Source organism: Astyanax mexicanus, chromosome 11 (genome assembly GCF_023375975.1).
Source record: "Astyanax mexicanus isolate ESR-SI-001 chromosome 11, AstMex3_surface, whole genome shotgun sequence".
Classification (NCBI taxonomy): Eukaryota; Metazoa; Chordata; class Actinopteri; order Characiformes; family Acestrorhamphidae; genus Astyanax; species Astyanax mexicanus.
This window is the reverse complement of record NC_064418.1, coordinates 42,416,909-42,442,802: the sequence shown is the minus strand read 5'-3', so window position 1 is coordinate 42,442,802 and position 25,894 is coordinate 42,416,909. Positions and strand designations below refer to the sequence as shown.

General features: G+C 38.1%; 2 protein-coding genes across 2 annotated transcripts in view; both read right to left on the bottom strand.

The window, feature by feature from the left end:
- Positions 1-367: 367 nt before the first annotated feature.
- Positions 368-10,038, bottom strand: lrrc58b (leucine rich repeat containing 58b). Its single transcript, XM_007233069.4, has 4 exons — positions 9,236-10,038; positions 5,058-5,186; positions 4,040-4,317; positions 368-3,598 (listed from the first exon to the last, which is right to left on the bottom strand). The coding sequence occupies exons 1-4, from the start codon at positions 9,688-9,690 to the stop codon at positions 3,405-3,407; spliced, it is 1,056 nt and encodes a 351-aa protein (XP_007233131.3). The 5' UTR covers positions 9,691-10,038; the 3' UTR covers positions 368-3,404.
- A 586-nt stretch (positions 10,039-10,624) lies between these two features.
- The window catches only part of fstl1b (follistatin-like 1b), a 78,155-nt gene continuing 62,885 nt past the window's right edge, over positions 10,625-25,894 (bottom strand). The window contains exons 7-11 of the mRNA XM_049485093.1: positions 25,343-25,461; positions 23,104-23,216; positions 17,940-18,050; positions 16,059-16,150; positions 10,625-13,744 (exon numbers count right to left, since the gene is read on the bottom strand). Of these exons, the coding sequence (XP_049341050.1) occupies positions 13,703-13,744; positions 16,059-16,150; positions 17,940-18,050; positions 23,104-23,216; positions 25,343-25,461 (477 nt within the window). The 3' untranslated portion in view covers positions 10,625-13,702. The remainder of the gene's footprint in view (positions 13,745-16,058; positions 16,151-17,939; positions 18,051-23,103; positions 23,217-25,342; positions 25,462-25,894) is intronic.

The following is a 25,894-nucleotide window of genomic DNA, read 5'->3' as shown; positions in this document are numbered from 1 at the left end:
TGTAAAGAAATTAATCATAATAGTAACATTTTAAAATAAGAGTCTCTAATTGTGAATCGGTAATTGCTACTTGCACATTAATAAATTAAGACAACAGCAAGGTAACAATGGGTGATGTACAGCCCTGTAGTTATTAGATGGATTATTATGTGTATGTGTATTTAAAGATTTTTTAATATAAAATTAGATTAAATTGAACGGTTGCAGGACATTACCCAAAAATGTCACTTTTATTAACAGGTAGAAATAGTAGGTTTTTTATTAATGGGGACCTCAGGAACTGAACCCTTCCTGCCAGTAGTTTTAGGCTCTCAAATGAGTGTAACAGCTATCTTCAAAGACAGCATATATGTTTGTTTTTTTGTAGAAACTAAAAAAAAAAAAAATGCATTAAAAGCGACTACTCATGGATGTGCGTGACTGCAGCCAGATACTGAGAGAGAGGCCTCAGAGAAGTAGAACATGACCGGTCACGATAACTATATTTTTAATATTTTATTGGTATTTGTGATCAAATATACCAGTTTTTCCATTTTAAAAGCGTTCTACAGCTCTTGAAAAAAAGAAGAGATCACTTAAAAATGATGAGCTTTTGATTTTACCAAAATTAAAAATCTCTGGAATATAATCAAGAGGAAGATGGATGATCACAAGCCATCAAACCAAACTGAACTGCTTGAATTTTTGCACCAGGAGTAAAGTCATAAAGTTATTCAAAAGCAGTGTGTAAGACTGGTGGAGGAGAACATACCAAGATGCATGAAAACTGATTAAAAACCAGGGTTATTCCACCAAATATTGATTTCTGAACTCTTAAAACTTTGTGAATATGAACTTGTTTTCTTTTAATTATTTGAGGTTTGAAAGCTCTGCATCTTTTTTGTTATTTCAGCCATTTCTCATTTTCTGCAAATAAATGCTCTAAATGACAATATTTTTATTTGGAATTTGGGAGAAACGTTGTCTGCAGTTTACTCAAACATAAACCTATAAATAGCAAAATCAGAGAAACTGATTCAGAAACTGAAGTGGTCTCTTAACTTTTTCCAGAGCTGCATGTCACTTATATAATGATATAAAATAGCATATTCAGAGATGGCATCATTAAAGCATTGGTAATTGCACACACACTGGACTCGGACAGAGAGCATAATAAAGAATAGAAAATGTGACTGGCTTAAATCAGTGTCTTTGCTAAATTATATACAATTAAACACAATAGGCAATATCAGCAAAAATATTCGGGGTCATGTCCATGATATACTGTATGATAAGCCAATGATGTAATCATCGTGACAGGCCTAAGTAGGACAGTTATAAAAAAAAAAAGCAACTGCAAGGCCAACGGTTATGAGGCCTCTAGTAAGACCATTATAACGTCTGTATGAACTCTTTTACTCACACTCTTTCATACACATACACACACACACACATATACAAACACACATACACATGTACAATTTTAGACCTCAGTCTGTCAAGGCAAGATCACGTCTTTGTTCCCAGCCTTGTTTTTTTTTCTTTTTTTTATCTGTTAACTTCACAGTAAATCTGTAGATAAAGTGTGCGTTGCTTAGCAAGAAAAGACAGCATTTAGAGACCTCCACATCTCCACACTTCCAACAACCAGAGACTCAGAGTCTCTCACTGAGAGCTATAAAGTTCATAAGAGCTAGGCACTTCAAAAGATTTCATAACCCATGCATTAACCAAGGCACTTTTACTCCTAAACATAAAGGTGCTGTTAAGAGTTCTTTAAGAGACAGCATAGAAGAGTTAGTTTAACTACATAAAATAAGCCTGTTTTAAATAGAAATTGTTTAGATAGTGAGAGTGAGAAACCCCTAAATTAGCTTCTTCACACTACACTATATTTAATTTAAATGTTTGTGAACACCCTTTCTAATGAAGGTATGCAGGTATATTAAGACCCAAAGCCACCAGCATTGAATGTGGGTATATTGACCTCACTAACAGTGCTGGGTGGTATACAGGTTCATATGGTATACCGGAGGGGGAAATGCATTTTTCACATACCGCCATTCCACTAGAGGCGCTGTAGAGCGCTGTGTAGAACAGCACCGCCAAAAAAAAAGCACAGTAGCAGAGCTCGCTAGCTAACGCTAGCCAGTTAGCATAACAAGCCAACACAGCCTCATGCTTTCCTGTCTGGAGAAACATGAGAACAGAACTGAGAACAGATTAATACTGTAGAGTGAAGGATATTATTAATTCACACTGAATTACTGAATGTATTTGTTAACTGGAGAAAGAAGGGAATTGTGATAAACTGATAAAACAGCTGCTTTAACACTTTAATGACTCTAATGGCTTGATTAAACAGATATTAAACTTGTGTCTTCCTTGTGCAATAGAGCTTCTGAAAGATATCTCTTTTGAATAAAAATTTAATATTTTAGGTCTGTTCATAGTGTTTATGGAAATAAAATATTTTGCTAGTTTTGTAAAGGAAGTCATGTTAAATATGTTGCCGTATCTATTTTTAAGGTCTATTATTTATATTCTTCAGCTGTTTTTCTAGTAGAAAGTTTTTGCTGGATAGGAAAAATGCACTTGATTTGTCTTAATACTAAAAGTGTAGTTCTTTATGAAACTAAACGTGGTTCTTCTATAGTATTGCTCAAAAGAACTCTCTGTAGCACCTTGATTTTAAGAGTTTGTTGCACAAATTAGTTAAATAAACTACTAAATACTAAACTACAATAACCAGTATGCATTCAGAAGATTCTGGAGCCACACAGTAGAGGCCCCCTGTTTAACCCTTGAAGTTGCAGTTATCTCCGGTGATAACAATATAAACGGCATATTCAAACAAAACACTTTTTTGTGAAAAAGGAGAATATTTCATGATATTATTACGTTTTAATAATAAGTCTTTAAGTCTTGTTTTACCAAAAATAAATATTTTGCCATTTCTTTCCATACGGAACATTAATGCAATCTAACATGCAACAATCTACACTGTTAAATATGTAATTTCATTTACATACTACAGCCAAACTCGACATCTCAGGGCTAACCTAGGCCAAACTTACTATTACACTAGCGGGTCTTAAACCCTCTTTAGCTGTGTAAACACAGCAACCCGCTGCTGCAGGCCCATTACATTCTCCTCAGTCTAGTATCTTGGAATTACTAGGTTAGAACATGAACGGTAGTTAGTGATGAGGAGGCGTGTAGTGTTGAAAAGCAGCTCTCCCACTGCACCGGAGCACTTCACTCTCAACATGCTTCAACTGGCTAAAAAAAGAACATTTTTGGCCTCAGATGACAAAACAAACATGTCATGAAGAAGTTCAGTGTTTGGTGGAGTAGCACCAGAGAGAGAGAGGGTGAGGAGGACTGAGAGAGTAGACAGGATGTTTGTGGGAGTGTAAACAGTGCTATCCCAGCAGTACTCTCTGCAGACGGTCAGCCGGCACGCTCTGGTCATCGTCTGAGTCGGCGTCGCTCTGTGGGTTGGAGCTGCAGGGAGAGGTGCATTCTGGGGAACACAGGTAGTGCATGAGTGGCAGCCGGTACTTCCCACAGAAATCCACGAACTTGATGTGCCGCACGCACGAGTCGAAGTACACACCTAGAGAAGAGGAGATAAGAGTATATAAATGTATGGATTTCAATTCAATATAGTATTATTATTCTATAAACTACTGACAACATTTCTCCGAAATTCCAAATAAAATTTATTTGCAGAAAATTAGAAATGACTAAAATAACAAAAAAGATGTAGAGCTTTCAGACCTTGAATAATGCAAAGAAAACAAGTTTATATTCATAAAGTTTTAAGAGATCAGAAATCAATATTTGGTGGAATAACCCTGGTTTTTAATCACAGTTTTAATGTATCTTAGCATTTTTTCCTCCACCAGTCTTACACACTGCTTTTGGATAACTTTATGCCACTTCTGGTGCAAAAATTCAAGCAGTTCAGCTTGGTTTGATGGCTTGTGATCATCCATCTTCCTCTTGATTACATTCCAGAGGTTTTCTGTACTGGATTCGGCTCAGCTCGTCTTACCTGCACACTTGGGGTTGGGGCACTTGCTGGCGAGGTCCAGGTAATTGAGCAGGTGGGCAGGCATGTCCTCCACAGAGTAGCGAAGGTTGCGTGATTTGATGGTCCGACCAGCCAGTTCCAGCAGCGACGGAGGATCATAGGTCATGTCCTTCACAAAACGCACGACCAGAGGGTTTCCACGCAGACTGAGCTCCTGCAGCTGCACCAGGCTGAGGATCTCACGGGGCAGGTAGGTCAGGAGGTTGTTGTGGAGACTGAGAGAACGCAGGGAATGAAGCCTGGAGGTGAGAGACACAAAATATTAAAAACCGAGGCAGAGTGAACAGAAAAGAAAGAGAGGGATACAGTTACTTAATTTGAAGGGGAAGTCGTCAAATACTGAAATCCTGTAGAAGCTGTGTGATGTTATCCTGTGAGTGAGGTTGAACATTGGCCAATGTTATCATGGCAAGGTGGCATGAGACATGACTTGAGTGAGGCCTGATAGTGAGGACATTGCATTTCTGAAGTTCTGCACGCATTTAACATTCCTTGATGATCCACAGAATCATGTGTGTACTGGGCATTAATCACAAAAGGCATTACCACTCACAGTGGAGAGTAAAGTGGGTGGTAATGATAAAGACTGGCGATGTCTCTCTATAATTGTCAGTGCTAACAGAATATTGACTCTTGCAGAAATCATCTTTTCTGCCACATGACACTGGGGAGGGAAAATGTCTAATTCGGCACAATTTGGCCATTTTACTTAAGTGTGTACTCACTTTTGTTGCCAGCAGTTTATTTAATGGCTGTGTGTTAAGTTATTTTAAATGCACAACAAATTCACACTGTCATATATAGGCTGAACACTGACTACTTTACATTGTATAAAAATGTCATATCTTCAGTGTTAAATTTTTTATAAATTAAAAATGTAAGATCTATTTTTAAAAATGTGAGGGCTGTACTCACTGTGAGATATTGTAAATAACAGAGAGTAGAAGTGTGTGTGGTGCACCGGTGGTGGGGTGTTTACCTGGTAAACTGTGGTGGGATGCTCTGGATGCGGTTGTCACACAGCACCAAATAGCTGAGGACAGGCAGGTTGGCCAGCTCTACTGGGATATCCGAGATTAGATTCCCTCCCAAATACAGCAACTCCAAACTGCACAAACAAACACACACAAAACAGACAATGCATGAAATTATCAGTCATGAAATGTCCAACCTCGTAAAGTTATGCTGTGGAGCTTAGTACAGAAACGCCTCCAATGTTCTGCTAAACCAATAAATACAAAGTTGGACCGGCTCCACATTATTAATGTATGTGGGTTTATAATGGGATGACATGAAGCTTAAGTCTAAGCCTAAGAATATGCAAGTGTAATGAGTAGGTTTCCCACATTGTAGGGAGGGCAGAAAGAAAGGGTGAAAAAGAGAGAAAGAGCGAGAAAGAGAGAGAAAGACCGAGAGAAAGAGAGAAAGGCAGTGGGAGCTGTGCTGCCCTTTCTACTCCACTGAGCTGCTCTTTCCGCACGGTCGAAAAAGAGCCATTCATTTCTGCTTCAATACCTCATTCTCCTGCAGAGCCAGCCCTCCACAATTACTGCTGTAGAGAGAGGGAGAAGGAGAGAGAGAGAGAGAGAGAGAGAGAGAGAGAGAGAGAGAAAGAGAGAGAAAGAGAGAGAAAGAGAGAGAGAGAAAGAGAGAGAGAGAGAGCGCAGCAAGAACGGAAGTGGGAAAGAGAGGATCAGCTGCTCTAATAGACAGACCTGGTATCTAATATGGGCCAACAGGGCAGCCGTCGATGTGTGTGTGCGTATGTGTGTGTGAGAGTGTCAGAGAGTGACTGGCTGTAGGCCCAGCTGGACCCTGTTGACCCGATGTTCCTACAAAACTCTCTGCTGCATCACCCGCCATCAAACTGCAGCCCAACCTGAAACACTACTGCTGCTCAAACCATGACTGTCCCAAATCAATCTGAATTATACCTGTATGAAGAAAACCCTCAGAAATAACAGTATATTTCCACAGTAATCAAGACAAAATACACTGTAAATTAGCTAAATTCCCAAGAAAGCATTACAATCAACACGTGATATGTGTATTATGGCTATAGTTTACTCAAGTCATTAGATATTACCATTCCAACATTAGCTGATGTTTGATATCAGAATGACGTTTGTTGGTTAGATATGGTATGTTTGCTCTTTGAAACTGTGTGTATAATGTATGTACATTACTCTGGTCTGCCAAAAGACTGGGATTCTCTAAAGTTCATTAGTACCATGCCTAAAGCCAGGTGTGGGCAAAAATGTTTTCCTTTATCTAAATGAAAATGAATTCAAAGCCATTTTGAAGCATTTCTATTGGTTCATTCACCATGAAACCGTTACACAATGTAAATAATAATGACCAAACTTAGAGTATATAAAATGTACACTTATATATCACCTTTCTGGACACCCAAGGATGCACACACCAGACATACAGACTTGAAGTTATTCTCATTATTACTAAACTGCTTGGTCAGGTTAACTAAAAAAATGTTGACTGCTTATCTGATAATGTGAATGTAAATGCACTTATTGACCCTGAGCTGATATCTCTGTACTTTGCTCTGAGGAATTCAAGAAACGAAAACCTCTTTACTGCTCCTCTCTCACGTCTCCTGGACATGGATCCAGCTAAGCAAACTGGATATGCTTATAAACTCTTGTATGCCATTTCTTTCTTCCTGGTGTTGATATTGGCAAGGCTACCATTGACTAGATGTTTATTGTATTTTTTAAAGAGCTCTCGGCAAAAATGGGTGGGTAAAATGTCAAAAAAATCTATCACACTATTTAGACACAGATTGAATGCACCTGTAGATAAAAAAAAGGTTATTAAAACATCTTAGTACACAGACATTCAAAATCAGCTAAAGTACGTCAAAATAAAGTTTATTATTTTATTTCTAAATTTTCACCCATTTTCCCGCCAATTTAGCTAAGCCACTTGTCCCACCCATTCAGATGCTACTCAGCTGTATATCCTCTGTAGTGATGCTACAACCCCAGGAGTGTAAAAAAATAGCACACGCCTCCTCAACACATGCGAACTGTTGTTGATGCAGCATTTCCAAGTAGCATCACAGTGCGCTTGGAGGAAAGCGCAGTGACTCGGTTCAGATACATCAGCTCACAGATGCCTTGTACTGATCAACATCATCCTAGGAGTGATGAGGGGTAAGAGCGCCATCTACCCACCCAGAGAGATCAAGGCCAATTGTGCTCTCTCAGGGCTCCGGCAGCTGATGGTAACCAGCGATCTACCAATCATAGTGGGAACGCACACCTCTAACTTAAGCTCCTCAATTAATATTGCCATGTAAAGCTATTTCAAAGCTTTAAACCTTTTTCTAACGTATTATGTTAACATTAGTCTACACAGTTCCTGTTGTTATGTCCTGGTCTACTTTACTTAGCTATACCACACAGCAAACTACAAGTTTAGACTGTATTTATATCTATATTTTAGATTAGTTACTTTTTAAAAGTACATGATCTGCCATTTCCTTCTGCCATCACCTCATTTCCAATAGTTATGGATCAATACTATCTCCAGATCTACCTCAGAACCAATTCTTATGTCTGGACACTAAAAGATCTATACTGGCCAAGCCAAATGTAATGATTGGTCTTTAACAATTCAATAAAACAAACTTAGACATTCTGATAAGGTGGGACTGAATGGGTGGAGTAATCACAGCACAGAATGTGTTTTATCAGTCTGGACTGAATCATTACTGATCTGTTGCATCACTGAGTCTCTAAATCGGAGAGCTGAGCTCAGCTAAGACAGTGAGAGTTTCTGTCAGTGGGACAAAGAGTTGAGATAAACTCTACTGGGGGCAGTCAAGAGTGAAGAGAAGAAGAAAGACATGTTCAAAATAAAAAAGTCAGGAATTGGACACCAGTCTGTTAAAATCTAGTTCATCTAATATAGTATCAAGAGCTAAGTCAACATAATCAACAATTAAATACTGTTGATAATAAAATGGCTGACTCCAATATTCAGTGTAAACTAAAAATGTTTTGCTTAGTTTTTTACTGGATGTGTCGACATAGTTTGGTTTTCAAAATCCTCTGAGCTGAAGCACCTTCAGGAACTTCTTTAAGATGCTGATAAGACTACAGTAGTAAAGCCACTCCGCTGAAGTACAGCATTATAAACGAATTTCAGTTTAGTTTCCAACAGTATTAGCATTAGCTGCTAACCGCGCAAAAAAGCTAGCTCTTTGGCCGTCCAGAGGTGAGTATTATCCGCCGGTACCCTGCTGCTAACCCCGGCTAGCACCCGCTTGGGCAGCATTAGCATTAGCCGCTAACCACACTAGCAGTTAATGGTAATGCTCCAGCTCCAGTGGAAATATGGAAATCTAAGCTTACTGTAAATAAACGGGAGTGCTTTTTAGTCACCCAAATAAACCGTTTTTAAGAGAGAAATTAACATTCAGCACACTTTTGACTTGTCTTACATTTTTTTTAAAGAATTACAATTTTATTTAGCTTAGTTTAGCTTTACAGCTGAATTTAGAAAGAAATGAAACGAAAAATACCGTATTTTGTTTGACCGCCTTTAGATTTGATTGCTTTGAGGCTTTGACGCATTCTCTGTTGCATGATTTCAATAACCTTCTGCAATGTTACAAGATTTATTTAAATCCAGTACTGCATTAACTTTTTCAAGATCTTGCACTGATAATGGTAGAGTCTGACTGCTGCACAAAGCCTTCTCCAGCACATCCCAAAGATTCTCAATAGGGTTAAGGTCTGGATTCTGTGGTGAACCCGCTCAATCCATGTGTAAAAATGATGATCTCACGCTCCCTGAACCACTCTTTCATAATTCCAGCTCCATGAATCTTGTCATTGTCATTTTGGAATATATATGGAATATGCCCGTGCCATCAGGTAAAAAAAATCCATTAATGGGATGATCTGGTCTTTATTCAGTATATTCAGGTAGTCAGCCTCATTCTTTTAGCACTTAAGTTACTGTTGCTGAACCTAGACCTGTCCAACTGCAGCAAACCAACATCATTTAACTGTTACTTAGTTAAATCTTAAACATTTTTATATTATTAATATTATTCTACAGAAGTCTTGGCAAGTTAATGTTTACTTTAATGTAGTTATAAACTGCTTTATTTATAATGAATCTCCTCACCTGGTCAGATTCTCGATCTCGGCCGGGATCCCCTTCAGCCTGTTTCCCCCGAGAGAGAGCGACTGCAGGCGGCGGAGCTGCAGGAACTGCGCCGGGATCTCCTCGAAGCGGTTCCCGCTGAGGTTCAGCAGCTCCAGCGGCAGCGAGCCGAACTCCTTGGGGAGCGAAAACTCGTCCAGGCGGTTGTTTTTGGCTATGAGAGTCCTGAGCCTGGTCAGGCGGGTGATACCCTCGCTGAGAACCGAGAGCCCGTTGTTACTGAGGTCCAGAAACTCGAGGTTGGTGAAGCGCTCGATGGAGGCTGGGAGCGCCGTGAGTCGGTTGTAGCACAGATGGAGCTGCTTGGTTTCTTCTCGCCTTTTCTCGCTCACGTTGTCGAAACTCACCACGCTGAAGTTCAGATGAGACAAATCCAGCACTGCCTCTCCGCTGCCGACCCCCTCGAACACCTCCATGCTTTAGTTTCCTCTCAGTCTTCGGAAATACACGTAAATAAATCTAAATAATCGGGTTTTAGTGGGGAAATTGGGACGGTCCGGGGTCTCAGACAGCTGACCCTGCAGATCGATAACCTAGCTGTGATTTAAACAGGATCATCCATAGAAATTAGTTAGTTAAAGTAGATTTCTAAAGCTAGATTAGCTCAATCTCAGTTCCCAGGCTCATTTAGACCCTACACACACACACCCCCATTCGGTAATATAGGTCATCCTCCAGCACCCGCACAGGCTCGCAGCCCGCTGTCTGCGCAGAGCCGGAGTTCAGAGCCAGAGCCGCGGTCAGAACCTGAATAAACCCCGCGGCTCCGCAGCCGGAGCACTGTAAAATACCCGCTATTCATGTTCCAGGGCTGGCCTCCCTGACCACGCCCACACTGTATTAACCCCTTACTGCCGGTCAGCTGTGCAGGGAGACACGTGCAGCAGTACAGCTCAGCTCCTACCGCACTGATATTACAGCTTATCAATATAACAACATAATAACATACAGGACAGTGAGTGCTGTGATCATGCGTTGGCTGGATAATTCTCAGAAAATTAATATCTGATTTAGTGTCATGTAGGAATTGGGTCTTTTAAAAAAGTGGGGTTTGGAGCCCCCCTGGACCCCTGGTGGTTATGCAACTGCACCTGCTACTAGGATTTTATTATGCAAGAGGGGAAGAAGCTTGCCTCATGCAGTCTTTCTACTTTTTTCTATGTTTTTACGGAATTATAAACATCTAGCCAGCCAAATGTGTAATTTATGCTAAACAAATATTTAACATATACAGAAACCCGTGCAGAATTATTGTGTACAAAAATGCTTAAAAAAAACTCAGTGCATCACATTCAGAGTAAAGAAAGTAATAAAACAATTACAAAGGAGGACACATAAAGTAACCAAAAATAGTGGAACAATTCTTTATTGATGTTCAGTACAGAGCCAAAAGTCTTAATACAAGTAAACTTAAATCAAGTTAAACAAGACTTTACACTGGAATGGATGAATTGTCTTACACTCTTCAAAATAAAGGTGCTTCAAATAGTACATTTAAACAAATACAGCAAAACAATCAATGTAGTTCATCAAATGAACTAACAGGCTTGAATTGCTTCTGGATTTTTTTTTACTGTAAAATACTTTTTATGCTTTTTAACCATTTACCCAATTATGGTTCTTCTTTGGCACAACTCAAAGAATCTTTCGAAGCTTCATTTTTAAGAGTGTAGTTGGTGTGAAATGACAAATTGCAGTCACTCACTGCATAACTTCTGCATAACTATCATAATACTGCAAAGTTCCTCATGGACTCCTACAACAGATGGTTAGAGTTAGATATGAGAAGGCCATTCTACCTGTGGCGCTAAGGATATATATATTTAAGGCACTCGTTACCACAAAAGATCCTTAATATTAGTGGAATTTAGTGGAAAATGAAGGAAAAAAGCTAACACACTCTTATATCCACTCTCTCTTACACATACACACACATATACATTTGCAGGTACACACACACTCAGCAAGAATGCATCGAAGCTAAAGAGGTGACAGCGATTCTAATCCTTATTCTGACCGCTCTTTGAAATAAAAGGTATAGTGTTGTTGCTGGGTCCAGAGTAGTGGTTTACCTGGAGGTTTTGTAAAACATTTAAACAACCTAAACATCATGCTTTGGTTTCAGGCGACCCTGCTTATGCTCATCCCGTTCAGTGCCATCAAACGCTCGCAGAATGAAAAAATTGGACACATTAACACTGGTCATAATTCAGCAGTGCTCAGATTTCTGTCTTTCACTAAGATGGTTCATGTAGCTTTTAATCATATTCATAATCCCAAAATGAGCCAATTCTAACAGAAATGAGCACAGCAATAGAGCTGCAACACTGACTATTCCTACATAAAGCAACTAAATTACAGGCAGGAGAAGCAGGTCCAACACAGAAGCATCTGATCTGTTCCTAGAAAGCGTTCCTGTCTGAATAGAGATAAAAGGAACAGAATGCTCTGTCTGGTCAAACCACAGGCTGTTCACAGGCGACCTGAAGGAAGCAATCTTATCAAAGCAGAATTACATAATCAAAATGATCCAGACGCTCTATCACAAAGATTAAGAGTCAGCAATAGGCTTAATAGATACAGTCAATCCCAAAGATGTTCATCAGAGCTTCATAACTCCATTTTATCCCAACACTTATCAATAGAGCTTCATGACTCCAAGTTTCATTGGCTCAACTCATCCCAGGACTTTAATAATCCATCTCATCACAAAGGTGTTTAGCAGAACTTCATAACTCCATCTTATCTTATCAGTTTTTAATAGAGCTTGATTGGTTCAACTCATCCCAATGGCATTTATGTTTTATAGCATAATTTCAAATCATCATCCCAAAAAAGTTCCACCAAGGTTTATGACTCCAACTCATCCCAAAAGCATTCAACAGAGCTTCATGACTTATTGTTACAACTCATCTCAAATGTGTTTTCATGAATTTCTTTACTCAAACTTCTACCAAAAAGTGTATAACAGAGCTTTGTGACTCAAATATTCATTGCTACAACTCATCCAAGTGGTTAGTAGATATTCTTCACTCCAACTTAAGCATTCCAAAGGTGTTTAGTAGAGATTTGTCAGTCCAACTCATCCAAAAGTTGTTCAGTAGTGATTTGTTAGTCCAACTCATCCCAAAGGTGTTTAGTAGAAATTTGTCAGTCCAACTCATCAAAAAGTTGTTCAGTAGTGATTTGTTAGTCCAACTCATCCCAAAGGTGTTTAGTAGAGATTTGTCAGTCCAACTCATCGCAAAGGTGGTCAACAGAGATTTGTCACTCCAACTCATCCATCCCAAAGGTGTTCAGTATTAATTTGTCAGTCCAACTCATCCCAGAGGTGTTCAGTAACGATTCGTCAGTCCAACTCATCCCAAAGGTGAAGGTGGTGCTTTGCCATTCCAAAGATCATACTTTGACTGCTCTCTACAATCCATTGTTAGCAGGTTTACACTCCTCTAGCCAGTACTTAAGATTGTGTGTGTGGTGACCTTAAGCATTTGTGCTGTTCCAAAGCATTCCATTTTCAGCAATGGTTGCACCATGCAGTAACTGAATCTGCTAATTAGAAGAGGCGTCTGGATAATTTTGGGTATGTAGCATGTCATCCAAAATTCTGACCATACCACAGTTCTCCCAATGCCTGAGTCTTCTGGGTCTCTGCTTTAGCACTATAAGCTATCTACTACTTCTACTACTACTACGCAAACTAGAAGTAATCTAGAAGTACGCATGCAAGAGGGCAATACTGCAAACAGAAGAATACGTATTAGCACCTTTTCGAAAGGTCTCAAGACTATGACTGCCTTGTCTCTGTGGAGAGAGAGAGAGAGTGTGAAGGAGACATGAAACGTGTTTTTTTTAATACCCTGAAAAATGTAGGGCATGTCATCACAGCTGATCTTATGGATTCATTCTCCCTCCATCACACTTCTTCTCCATCTAACTGCCATTGTCTCAATCAAAAGCAACATGTATACAAAACCTAAATCTAATAGACAAATACATGGTAAAAAAAATCATAATACAGTACATAAAAAAATAACAACAGCGTACAAAATAGCCCCTATATAAAGTGCTGGGGCCTCTTAGGCAAGGCTTAGAGTGATACAACAAAACAAAAAGTACAGCACTTGGTGATACGCAGACGTACAAAACATTATCAGACATTATTAGGCTAAAAGTAGAATTGGGCTACAACTGCGATCTAACAAACATCGACTGAAAAATCGATTATAACGACGTTATACAGAAAGAGAATAATAATAATAGATAAACAGACTATATTCATAGAGATAAAACAATAAAATGGTGTGGTTCTCCCAGCAACAGTACGTCATCTCAGGAGTCCTGATTGTGGTCAGTAGGAGAGGAAACTCATCCCCTCTGTCTCTCCTTCTTCCTTCTCACCCCTCTTCACTCTCGTTTGCCTGGACTTTAAACTTCCTTTGTGCTGGACTTCATCTTCTCCACTGTCTCCTATAGAGGAAGAGAAGATGATTAAGAAGTTCAGTCTAGCTCGGTTTAGACCAGATTCATTTATAACATGGAGAGGTGGAGCAATGAAAATTTACAACAAGACATCTGTAAAGTTTATGACAGGTAGAAAACCTCATTATAAATGACTGAGATGGGAGCGGTTACTGGTACTTCATTTGTAGTGTGGTATGCATGGCAAATTGGTTAGAGTGAGCTAGTAAAATATGAAATATGAGTTAAATCTCATAACTAACACTCACTCTCTTACACCTCCCTTTACTCATTCTTTTGCTTCTCTCTCTCTATTTCTCTTTTACACACACATACATATACAGAACTACCTTTGTGTAGATATTTTATGTTTTTTTAAATAACCTTATTGTGGTGCATCATTGTGTGTGCAAAATATGTTTGAAAAATAATACGAATATATTTACACAAAAAATATGTTTGTGCAATTTTCATTCCTTTTTTTTATTTTCAAACAGCAAAACTACCACTAAACATGACTTCAACAGATAAATAGGAGATTAAGCAGGTGGAAAAGAAAACATGGCCAACTTATGCTGCACAGGAGTGTGAATGGGTGTGTGAGTGAGAGAAAGAAAGAGAGATAGAGAGAAAGAAAGAGAGAGAGAGAGAAGCAGAAATATTTAATCCTTATTTTAACATGAATAAAAATTAATCTTCCTTCTTGAGTCCAGAAGGACACAATAGCGACACAGTGTTTTACATCGTTAAATAAAAACGCTAATGCTAATATTTCACCAGGCTCTCAAAAAAGAGCAAATTATCAGAGGATGTTGGGGCTAAACTGAAGAACAATACATTTAAGTTTCCAAAATAATCACATGCATTAATATTGATGGCACTAAATCATATATAAACATATATAAGGGAGTAATAATTAATTTTAGTTTGAAAGTTAGCAGCTGTTTGCTATTTTGAAGCACAAAACTTGCTTAAAGCTGCAGATGCGTGTTGCAACCTTTGTCTTGTCTTCTGGATTTGAGTGCTAAAGTTTTCCACATTCTTAAACGACCCAAGTTACCTGTGCCATGCACTACGAAACTAAACGCCTCCTCGTGCTCCTCTATACAATAAGAAAAACCCCACATCATCACTTCCACAGTGTTTGAAGAAATATATAACATATGTGGATTTGCACAGGATTAATATAGTCTAATATGGACTAAAATCACTGAAAACTAATCCCATCCAAATAGGGTTTACGACTGTAATTTGCTCCTCTATCTATTCTACTGTAATCCTACACATTAATTTTTATTACCTGATGTCTCTCTTATCTCTGATCTGTAATTGCTGGCCTGTGTGCCAGGCTTTAAGCTGTGAGTGGCTTGTTTGTGATGCTCTGTTAAAAACATCTAAATCAAGGCAAAGTCAAGGCCAGCAGAATATAAAGAATAGACAGATCATATTTAAGCCACAATACCATCCACGAAGACGAAGCACATCAAACTCAGCCTGTGGCCATGAGGAATTCTTTACGGGTTTGACAAGGCTTGCAGTTTATAGCAGTGTTTAGTATATTGGTGTGTAAAAGCAGCAAGGCCACGGGCTTTCTGACATTAAATCAGGCTGTGTGATCCAAAGCTGCTCTTGCACGAGTTCTGCTTTTACAGCCGCACACCACTGACTCTCACTTAATAAAACAACAGGGACAAAGTCTACTGCTGTTATTTTGGGAATTAGTTTTTTTTTAAGGCTAATAATTAGCATGGGTCCAAATGTACATAACAGGTGCCTCTTTTAGGAAGAACATAATACTAATTAGATACAAACGTCAATATTAGGTGATGTGTTAATGATCAGTAAATTGCACTGTACCTAAAAGGCATTTCTTAACATTGACAGTATCAGTCAAAGTTCTGAAAAACCTTTTCATTATTGTTTTTTTTTCTTTATTTATTTCTTTTTCTATATTGCTAAGGAACACATTTAGAAAAAAACAAGTGTTTGCTCTTTACAATCCTAACCCACTAAACCTAAAAACTAACTGAGGTGATTTGGGATGAGTTGGTCTCTAATGTAGAAACCAAAAAAAATAAGTAAATAAAAACATTAATTAAGGAGTGTGTCCAAACATTTTTTAACTGGTACAGTACATACTGTACATCATCACACAAACAGTCTCCAAAGTGTCATCTATCCAGAAAAGGAAGAAATCCTCTCAATTTTAATGGAAGTCCATAAAAACAGATTTTATTCCAAGTCACTTTGGAGCATGTCTATTGGTCCATTCATCATTCATATATGATGGTACTGTATATGGTCATTGAAAGAGTGCGCAAACCTGATGTTTGTTGAGTTCGGCCACACGACGGCTCCACTCTTCCTCGGTCATCTCCTCATCACCAGTAGCTGCCTCAGGTGCTGGACTTTTCTCTGTAAATAAAATAAAACTGTGATTATTATCTTTATTTCTTTGGGCTGTCTTTAGCTCAGTGGTCGAATTAGAACCGGTCTGTTTTTTTTTTTACTGTTATAAAATCTTGACCAACCCTTCATTAAGAACAAAAAAACAAAACAAAAAAAATTATCTCTTAAAGTCCAGAGTTTATGTACAATGTTTCATGATGTATCAACAGTTATAACATCTGTACTACTATTTGTGGATCTGCATTTTCTGTGGAATCAACTACAGATTTTAGTTACTCAAATTGTATGCATTTGATTACGTTTATACTATTACAATTTTCCTAAAGTTTATTAAAACATGATGTACTAAAATATCCTAAATAATAATCCCTGTATTGTGATACACTACCAATGCACAGCCCTGTGCTGTTGCATACTAATAAGACTAAGTAAATATCAGAAAAGTTGGATTTTTTTCTCTTGAATTTTCAGTTTTACTTAAAATGAAGAAACAGCTAAAACTTGGATAAGAATCTGGCCAATAAGAAGCCAACTTGAATTTGAACTTTTAAACAAACATCAAAGTCTGTGGACTTTGCCGTCTCTCTGTTTGCAACATGGTCAAAACGATAATTTTCATTTTTTCTTTATTTAGTTCTCTAAAATGACTTTTGACCTATTTCAAGCGTGACTCAGCAGCTGCTGTTACCTTAAAGATTATCAACTAGCAGATACAGGGCACAAGTTTAGCCGCATGGGATGCATGGGAAACTGGACCTTGAACTGGATGGAACTTGAACTGGACCTTGTACTGGAATACTCCTGACACTGTAAAACTTGAACTTATTTCTCACATTGTCTCACGTGGTCTTTGCTAATGCCTGCAGACCAATTTCCCTATACCAGAACTACTATACAGTTTTAATTTGAACTGTCCTCAGTAGACTAAACGATATCCACTGCTTACAAGTAATACTAGTGCTTTAATGAAATCACATTAGGAGAGGCTGGTTCCAGTCCTGAAAAGCAGGAGTCCAAATTTACCAGTCCAAACTAGAATTTAGATTCTCTGCCTGAGCCCAAGTCCAAACTGATCCCTTGGGCCGAAATTTCCCACCAGTTTCTTTGGGCCAGGTCGGGTCTCAAGAAAATAATCTGTGACATAGGCGTCTGTTTTTTAAGGCTAATTTTATTTTATATAAAGCTATGGTGTGATAATCAAAATATAGCAAAGTAACAAATCAAACTGTGTTTAAAAAAAAGTTTCCCAAGTTAGAATGTTATAATCATGCAGCTCTAGGATCACACTTGAAAATGCTTTTAAAAAGCTCAGTTTAAATCAGGTTGGGCTCATAATAAAAGAACGTGCACGGGCTCAGGCCAGATCGGGCCCGATTTAAGCTCTAGTCCAAACAGACCTGTTATGTACCTTTTGTCTGAACAGGGAAATCATCAAACTGCAAGTTTACTTCCTTCTGAATGCTGCCAAGAATGATTTGTCACAAAGCAAATTTGCCTGAGTTAAATAAACACTGATAGAAAGTGGTGACCTTTTAATCTCCCACTAGTATAACTTGTGAAAATAATGGAAGAAACAGTTTGCATTTCTTCTTATTTACAGAACAGTCAGGGAATAAGATTTAACATTTACTTTGTTGGATGGATGGATGATATTCTCCTTTCAATAGAAAATATCCATTAAAAACACTGCGTTGTCCATGACTTGGCTTCATCCCAGTCTGGTAAACTGTCCCTAAGTTCTAAAATGTGCAGTGCTGTATAAGTTTGAACTAATCTAGTGTTTTGTTTGTCTCACCGTCGCAGGTCATGGCTGTGCAGACCCAGTTGCCACATGCACAGACACAGCGGTTACACTCCACCTGCGTTTCTGCTCCGTCTTCATAGGTCTCGTCTTCCAAAGCACACTCTGCAACACACAACACACCAGTTACACTCACTGCTAACACTCAGCCAGTTCATTCCAGCCTCAAACCATTACCCAAAAATATACAATCTATCAAACATCTAATTCCAGCTAGCTTTGTCTTGGCTGATTTGCAATAACACATGGTGGAACACAGCAAAAATCCTTATAAATCAAGTCGAAATATGTAAAATGTTTAGATTTAAATAATAAATATTAGATGGAAATCTTGTTTAAATTAACTGAACTTATTTTAAAGCAGAGTTTGGCATATCTGGCTTCTGGGGTCTCCCTATGCAATTTTCTACAGAACGACACACTTTCCACAGGCATTTCTGGACAAGCTGAGAGAACTAAAAGAATCATGTGGACTGAAGTGACAGGGTAATGTTGCAGGATTTTACATAAATATACTGTAAAGCAGTGTTATGATGCAGTTCTGATAAACATTGCTTTTGATTAGCAATGACAGACAGCATGCTTATTATCACAGCCAGTGGGGCACCAATATGATTTTAAAGCCAATATTTTAAACCAGGGTTAAGCAGTCATTCCTTAAACTAATCAAAATATTATGTTAAAATTTGTCAGTAGAACAATCACCATAAGCTAGAAGAATAAGTTCAAATCAATGATTCTTATAATATTTCTATAATAAAAATAAAAAGTAGATAAGACTACATTTAAGAGGATATATTTATTATCAAGATTTTGTGTAACACTTGCAATAACCATAAGGGTACATTAATTAAAAATGTAAAAAATTATGACAGAATGTCTCAGCTAATTTTCAATGTCCTGACACTAATACTGTACCTCAATTCATTATGCTTTAAAACATTTTTAAGCATTTAAAAGAATGAGTAATGTTTATTAATAACAGGTCTTATCTAGTGTCACTTAATAATTGTTTCTGACATTACTTAACCATATAACAATATTTATTACGGACAAAAGTACTGTTAATTGTGACCCATATTGTAAAGTGTTACCAGATTATCATTAATAGCTAATTTTGTTTAAAAAAGACAGACAGCTCTCTGAAGAAGTACAATGCCATAAGCAGCAACTGGAGATCTCCTGTCTCCTGTAAACAGAATATCTTACTTCTTTCCTAGGAAAGATATTTTAAGAGAGGTCTTGCAAAACTGTAGGAATTTGCTGACAGATAATCATCAGCAGGCTGTCCCCTCAGTGTGAAAGCATGGAATTCTTCACTGTAAGTCATATTTCTCTTGTTGTCCAGTACAAGAACAGGGAGAAACAGGGAAGAAATCAACACGTAACCTTTCACCCAGTTCTCAAACTCTGTGGTGTTTAGCTGAGTTTAACTCCCGAAAGTTTCCATAAAAATTACACAACTCTTACAAAACATCCTGACAAATATAAAGACTGGTTTCCTCTACAAGAATTACAAAGCAAAGAGATAGAGAGAAAAAGAGAGAGAGAAAGAGAGAGAGAAAGGACCAAACATGAGGCAAATTCTACTATCTAAATTCTTTATAGAAACATTTCCAAAACAGGAAAAGAAAAACTGGAGAGAAGAGAGAGAGAAACAAAGAGAGAGAGAGAGAGAGAGAGAGGCAAAAGAGCCACTCGATATACACTATATGACCACATGCTCCAGTTCTCAGAAACTACTACTGCTCTTAGCATTCTAAGAAATCTGTTTCTAATTTTGCGCAGTCCAGCAAAGTAGACATCACAGAAACCTTTCAACTTTCTGCATGCAGCACAGTTTATTATGTTCTGGTATAACTTGGTATACATTTGCTTCTCCAAACTCTAAATCTTTCCATTTTCCCTCTTTCTATCATGACGTATCTATTTTTGCTCCTTAGTTTCTCCATCTTCTGCTCTCTGCCTCTGTCCTCTTTTCCTAGCTGCAGTTTTCCTGTAGTAAATATAAATCAGAGCCATGTTTCTGGGCTGGAATGTGTGTGCGAGTTGTGTCAGATAGTGAAGAAGTAAACCACCCTCTCCCTCTGAGGTGAACTCTGACCTACTTTTCCTACTTCTCTCTGCTCCCCATGCAAACACAGTCAGACAGCAGCAGAACAGCAGCTGAGAAAAGCAGATTTAATCTCAGGTTCAAATCTGCGCTGCTAAAAATGACTACAGCTATTTCACTTCCAAGAGTGAAATCTATTTTGTATATTCTATTTCTTTTATTGTATTCTTTTTTTATCTATATATCTATTAATAACAGCTCTTTGGGTGTAAAACTGGATAGTGAGATCACAATTTCGTTCCACCTCATGTACCACATGTGATGCGAATGACAATAAAATCTCCTTGAATCACAACAACGCACAGCTATATAGAGAAGTCTGAACACTGAAATTCCGGGGATTTCATATGTGGGTTTTAAAGGGTTTACTCTAAGTTTCTAAAAAGGGTTACTTTTGTAAGGTCCTGGAGTTAATATGAGAACAACTGGGGTTTTATCAGGGTCTATGGCTTTCTGGGGGTAGTTGTATTAGTTTCTTGAGGTTTAGTGTATGAGTTTCTATTGGTTTATGAGTTTCTAAAGGCTTTGAGTATTGAGTTTTTTTTTCAGCCCTAGTGTACGGGTTTCTGGGGTTTAGTGTGTGGGTATTCAATCCCTTAACAGACCTTGGCCTGTATACGGGTTACAGGTGTAGGTGATTCCAAACCCTTTATCTCTGCAGTAAAATAAGTAATTTATATTCTGAAAATGTAAGAGCTTTGAAGAGATTCTCATACAGAACAGATGGAGAAGCTGCATGTTCACTCTGTACTCTTAATCATTTTATATCAGTTTTAAGAGAAATCAACCCCAAATTCTGCATGATTGAAAATAGATATAAAAACTAGACAATTGTAACAAAATGAACAGTTTGGAGGACATGAAATGATTCATTTGTATTTAGGAAAATATTGATTTTAAAATGTTAAACATTTAGGAAAGTGCCAATTTTATGTTTACAGTTGCAGATTTACTATTTTTCAACATTTTCTATTACAATTACACCTTTATATGCTTAAAACGAAATCCTAAAGATATAACTGTGTAATATTAGGCATACATTTTACAAAAATTCTGGCATGTTAAGGGGTGAAAGGGATTTAGTGGGTGAGTTTTTAAGGGCTTAGTGTGTAAATATTAGGGCAGGGGTGTCAAACTCATTTTGGCCGAGGGCCACATTGGCATATTGGCTGTCCTCCGAGGGCCAGATGTAACTTATAAATATAAGAAAATGTAACCAAATGTAATATATGTAAATGAATGTAATTACTCCTTAATGTTAAATAACTCTCAATATATTATTTATTCAATCAAATATTACAGTTGCATGGAAAAAATGTTTGCTTGTTGCTCTATTAACATAAATCCTGTTATGAAATCCAAAAACTCCATCAATCAAGAACCAAACTATACAAGTGAATAGAAATGACATAAAATACAAGTTATATTAACTTTGATCAAAACGTTTGATACTGAAAAGAGGCTTAATAAATATAAAATCAAAAATTGTGAGCTGTGACAGATTTAGCATTTCCTCATCCAACCACTAGTGGGAGCTGCAGCAGCACAAGCCCACAGTCTTTACTGAGTCAGAGCTACAGCCCGGCCACGGGCTACAGGACTCAGCTGAGCCAGTCTGGAGCGTTTTTAAAATTTTAAGTTCTTCTGTGTATGAAATAAAATAACCCCACTAACCGGATAATACAGCTCTCTACAGTTCATATTTCAGCCCAAGCAGCTAACAGCAGCAGTTTAGAGCAGCCATCCCGGAGTCACTGCTCGGATTACATTATAAACAGGTCAGTTAGCGCGCTGCTAACCTCAGGATGTTTATAACTACGGAGTTTAGAACACACCACGGCTGCAAGGTTAGACTGTTGAAGGCTACTGGAGACTATTAAAGGCTATTGGAGGTTATTGAAAGGGTTATTGGGGGCAGAAATCAGTAAAGGCTGGTTAGATAAGTGATTCACCTCCTCGTCCTTTGCTGAGGTGAAACTGCGACTAGCCATGTCACAGTGATGTTTATTAACCTCATTAAAACAGATTTTATCAGCTATTGTCTTATAAATATTTACACATAATTTATATCTCTTCTAAAAAGCGTTTATTTTGGTCAGTAACACAAAATGCATACCGGTCTTTCGCCTTGAAGCACAGCCGTCCGTCTGCATCAACTTTTCTTTTTCTGGATATTATGGGATAAACATTCCAATTCCACCCGCGAAGTTACACCTTCCCTCCGGCAGGGTTTCCACATCAATGACTACACTGCCGTGTAGTGGCAGTAAGCCGTAACTTTGCGGGTAATACAATCGACAAGCATTGTGGGAAATGTATTTTTTGGTCAAAGAACGCTTCTGACCTATTTATTATAGACACTAAGATTTTACAAGCTCTCGCGGGCCACATAAAAAGACGTGGCGGGCCACATTTGGCCCGCGGGCCTTGTGTTTGACACATGTGTATTAGGGGGTTTTAAAGTTTTGTTTCAGAGTTTTTGGGGTACTTTGGGTGTGAGCCTCTGGGGGTTTACTAACTGATCTTCTGAGGTTTTAGTTTGTGATGTTCTGGGGTTTAGTTTGTTCTCTGGACTCTCTAAGGGTCAGTATATGAGCTTCTTGTGATTTAGTTTGTACTTTTCTTTTTTGTGTTTTTCTTGGTGTTTACTGTAGAACTGGAATGTCATTGTGCGTTGAATAGTTTCTAGGGGTTATTCTGAAAGTAGTATATGGTATATGGGTATATGGGTCTCTAGAGGTTTAATATGCAAGTTTATGAAGCATTAATGTGAGAGTTTGGGGGTTAGTTTGTAAGTTTCTTGGAGTTTTAGTGGGATTTTAGTGTGAGAGATTCTGATGTTTAATTGTATAATTTCTAACAACTGGAAGTGTGGATATTTTCTGTAGTTTGAACATAAATATCACACTGTTTGAACCAGTAAATCATTGACATCAAGAGTTGATACTTTAATACATTACATGCTGGATTATGGATGGTGATTGGATAATGATGTGAATGTAGAATGTATAGTGTGAAAACAAAGCAAGAAATGTGTGTTCTTACTCTTCTCTGGGGGGTTGAATCCTGGGCGCAGGCAGTTGAGGAACTCATCAAAGCTCAGCTTCCAGTCCGAGTTCTGGTCTGAAAGCTCAATCAGAGCATCGACACACAGGCTCCTGAAACACAGTCAGAGAGAACAGGGGCAATATTACTGCATTTATGTGTTGAAAAGTGTTAGTAGTTGGTCCCTTTAACCAATATCCCTGTGATTCAGGACGAAAAGCTCAGTGTCCAGCTGCCCACACACAGGAAGCGGCTGTGCTGGGCAGCAGTGGAATGTTTGGCTGAGGCAGTGCAGCGATTGTCGGCGGGGATTTTTCCTTTGGCTTCTGTTCACTCAGGTCGCTCTGAACTCATACAACTCTGACTGTTTCATAAGCACACACTGTCTCTATCTGCCTCTGCTCTTCTGCCTGTTACCTATCTAAGGTTGTTTCACACTTTTCCTGTAAAAATGAGTCCATATCCAGGACCAATTCTGGGCTTGTTTAGGGGAGGGGCTCCTTATCTGTGGTTTGTTCTTAAACGCAAGAACTCAATCTGAACTATAGCCCAATCATACCTTACCACTTTTCTACGTGTGGGATTACGAAAGCTTCAGTCATTTGCTGCTTTTTTGTTTTCTTTTTTGGGCCCTATTTTAGTGATCTGTTAAATTGCGGATCATGCAGCTTGATTAAGGGCGTCAGTGTGTCTTTCGTATCGTTAGGATGCAAAAAGACACCTTGCACGGCTCGAAACGCGCAAAAGGCACGTAGTAATTCTGTTAATTAATCATGGGTGCGTTTTGGGCATAATGTGAAATAAACCAATATGTGATTTACTTGCCATTTTCTTTAAGAGTCAGGTGAGCTCTGACTTTGGCGTGTTTGTATCTTAACAGTGCAGCGCTTTGTGCGTTTCAGCAGAGGATACTGACCTGCCTGTTCACGCAGTGAAGGTATGCTAGCAGCTCAGTTAAGGGAACAGCAACGTTATTTTATACTTTATTCTGTTTATTGGGTTTGTTTACCGAGCGAAGGTGTATGCACGCTGGGTGCACCTATAGCAATGGACTCTGACGATTGACTGTTGTCTGGGTTTACTTCAATGAGTGGTGCACCTGTGTTTGAGGCTGCCAAAATAGCAAAACACCGGAAATTTACCTGAACTGTAGATTTATACCTAAACTCTGTCATTGTTCAAGAAGTATTTTTTGCAAAAACAGTGGCTTAATATGGGGACAGTAGTTTATTATAATTACTAAAATAAAAAAAAATAAAAAAATTATCCTTGACATTTGGGATCAGAAGGACCCAACAAGTCCATAAACAATGTCAGCTTGTACAGTAAATAAAAGAACATTTTAAACATACAATTTTATTAGAATTTTTACCTGGTCCATATTTCTGTCTGGACTGGCTGTGGAAACTTTTAACTGGGATTCCCACCATCTTGTTTTCAGTTAATTGAGTTAATAATTCACGTACAAATGTATAGGTTATAGTGATTATAATAGTATATAATAATAGTATCTATATTTAAAGTGGCAGTTCGTATTACAGCCTTAACAAGCAGAACTCTTTTATCGCTGAGAGAAAATGTGCTTAGGTTTCCACAGCACTGCTGTAAAGACGGTCTTAAAATAACTTTTTAAGCTTTACACCAAGAGTCTTTACTGCATCATGGAAACAGAACATATGATATGTGTCTTATATAGTCTGGTATGGAGAGCCCTGATTTTGTGTTAGTGTGTCAGTGTGTTAGGTTTCAGCAGTGTAGTAAAACAACTGACATGAAAACATATTTAAATTTTTTAACTTTACTGTTTTTTTTTTCATAATTTTCAGTAAACTTTTCTGAGCCTTGTGATATACTCTATATGGACTATGGCTATTCATTGTTTCTTAAAAATAGTATTTATTGGTATTAAACATCATTTATTCTGCTTGTGTTGGAGTAACTGTCTTTACTGTATAGGGAAGTATTTTACAGCTACAGTTCTTTCTGTCATTCAGGATACTTTTTAAACCAGCTCTGTAGCTTCAAACTAACCCTGTAAAATAGCAGATTAAGCACAATAATAATACTATTAAGCAAGCATTTCAAATCATGAATAGTTTAATGATTTCCGGTATTAATGCTTCTGTATGTACACAGGTTTTTGTGCACATATTTTTATGTTTGCGTGTGTGTGTGTGTGTGTGTGTGTGTGTGTATGTGTTTGTGTGTGTGTGTGTGTATGTGTGTTTGTGTGTGTTACCTAAGCAGGCGGTTGTTCTCCTCCTCTGCGTATGAGCTCAGCTCCACCGCTGACTCGTTGTGCTGGATGAAGTGGAGCAGTTCAGTGGAGTCCATCTGAGAGTCGCCGTTATCGTAGTTCTTCAGTAAAAGCAGAGAACAGCACACTTCAGTGTTACACATAAAAAACAGTATTTTGATGATTCGAAACAGAAAAGTTCATTTGTATCAAAATGTTTGTGAATAAGCTTTCTAAAGTAGCTGACACTGATGTGCAAATGCAGACAGACAGCTTGACTTTGAAGAAATTTAATGAACTTATTGGCATCATGCCTAATGCCAGGTGTGGGCTAGATAGGTATAAAGTCTACAGAACTGAACTGTGGAGCAGTTTTTACAGAGAGGCCAGGACATTGATTATAAAATGTAATCTACTGGGGGATCTACCACAGACCAGTGGAAAACAGAGCTAGTTTATCTACACACTGTTAACATGTCACAGATTACGGTGCCAATCTTCCTTGTGAACTTCAGAAATGTTGGTTATATATATTTTACCAGAGTAATTATTTTT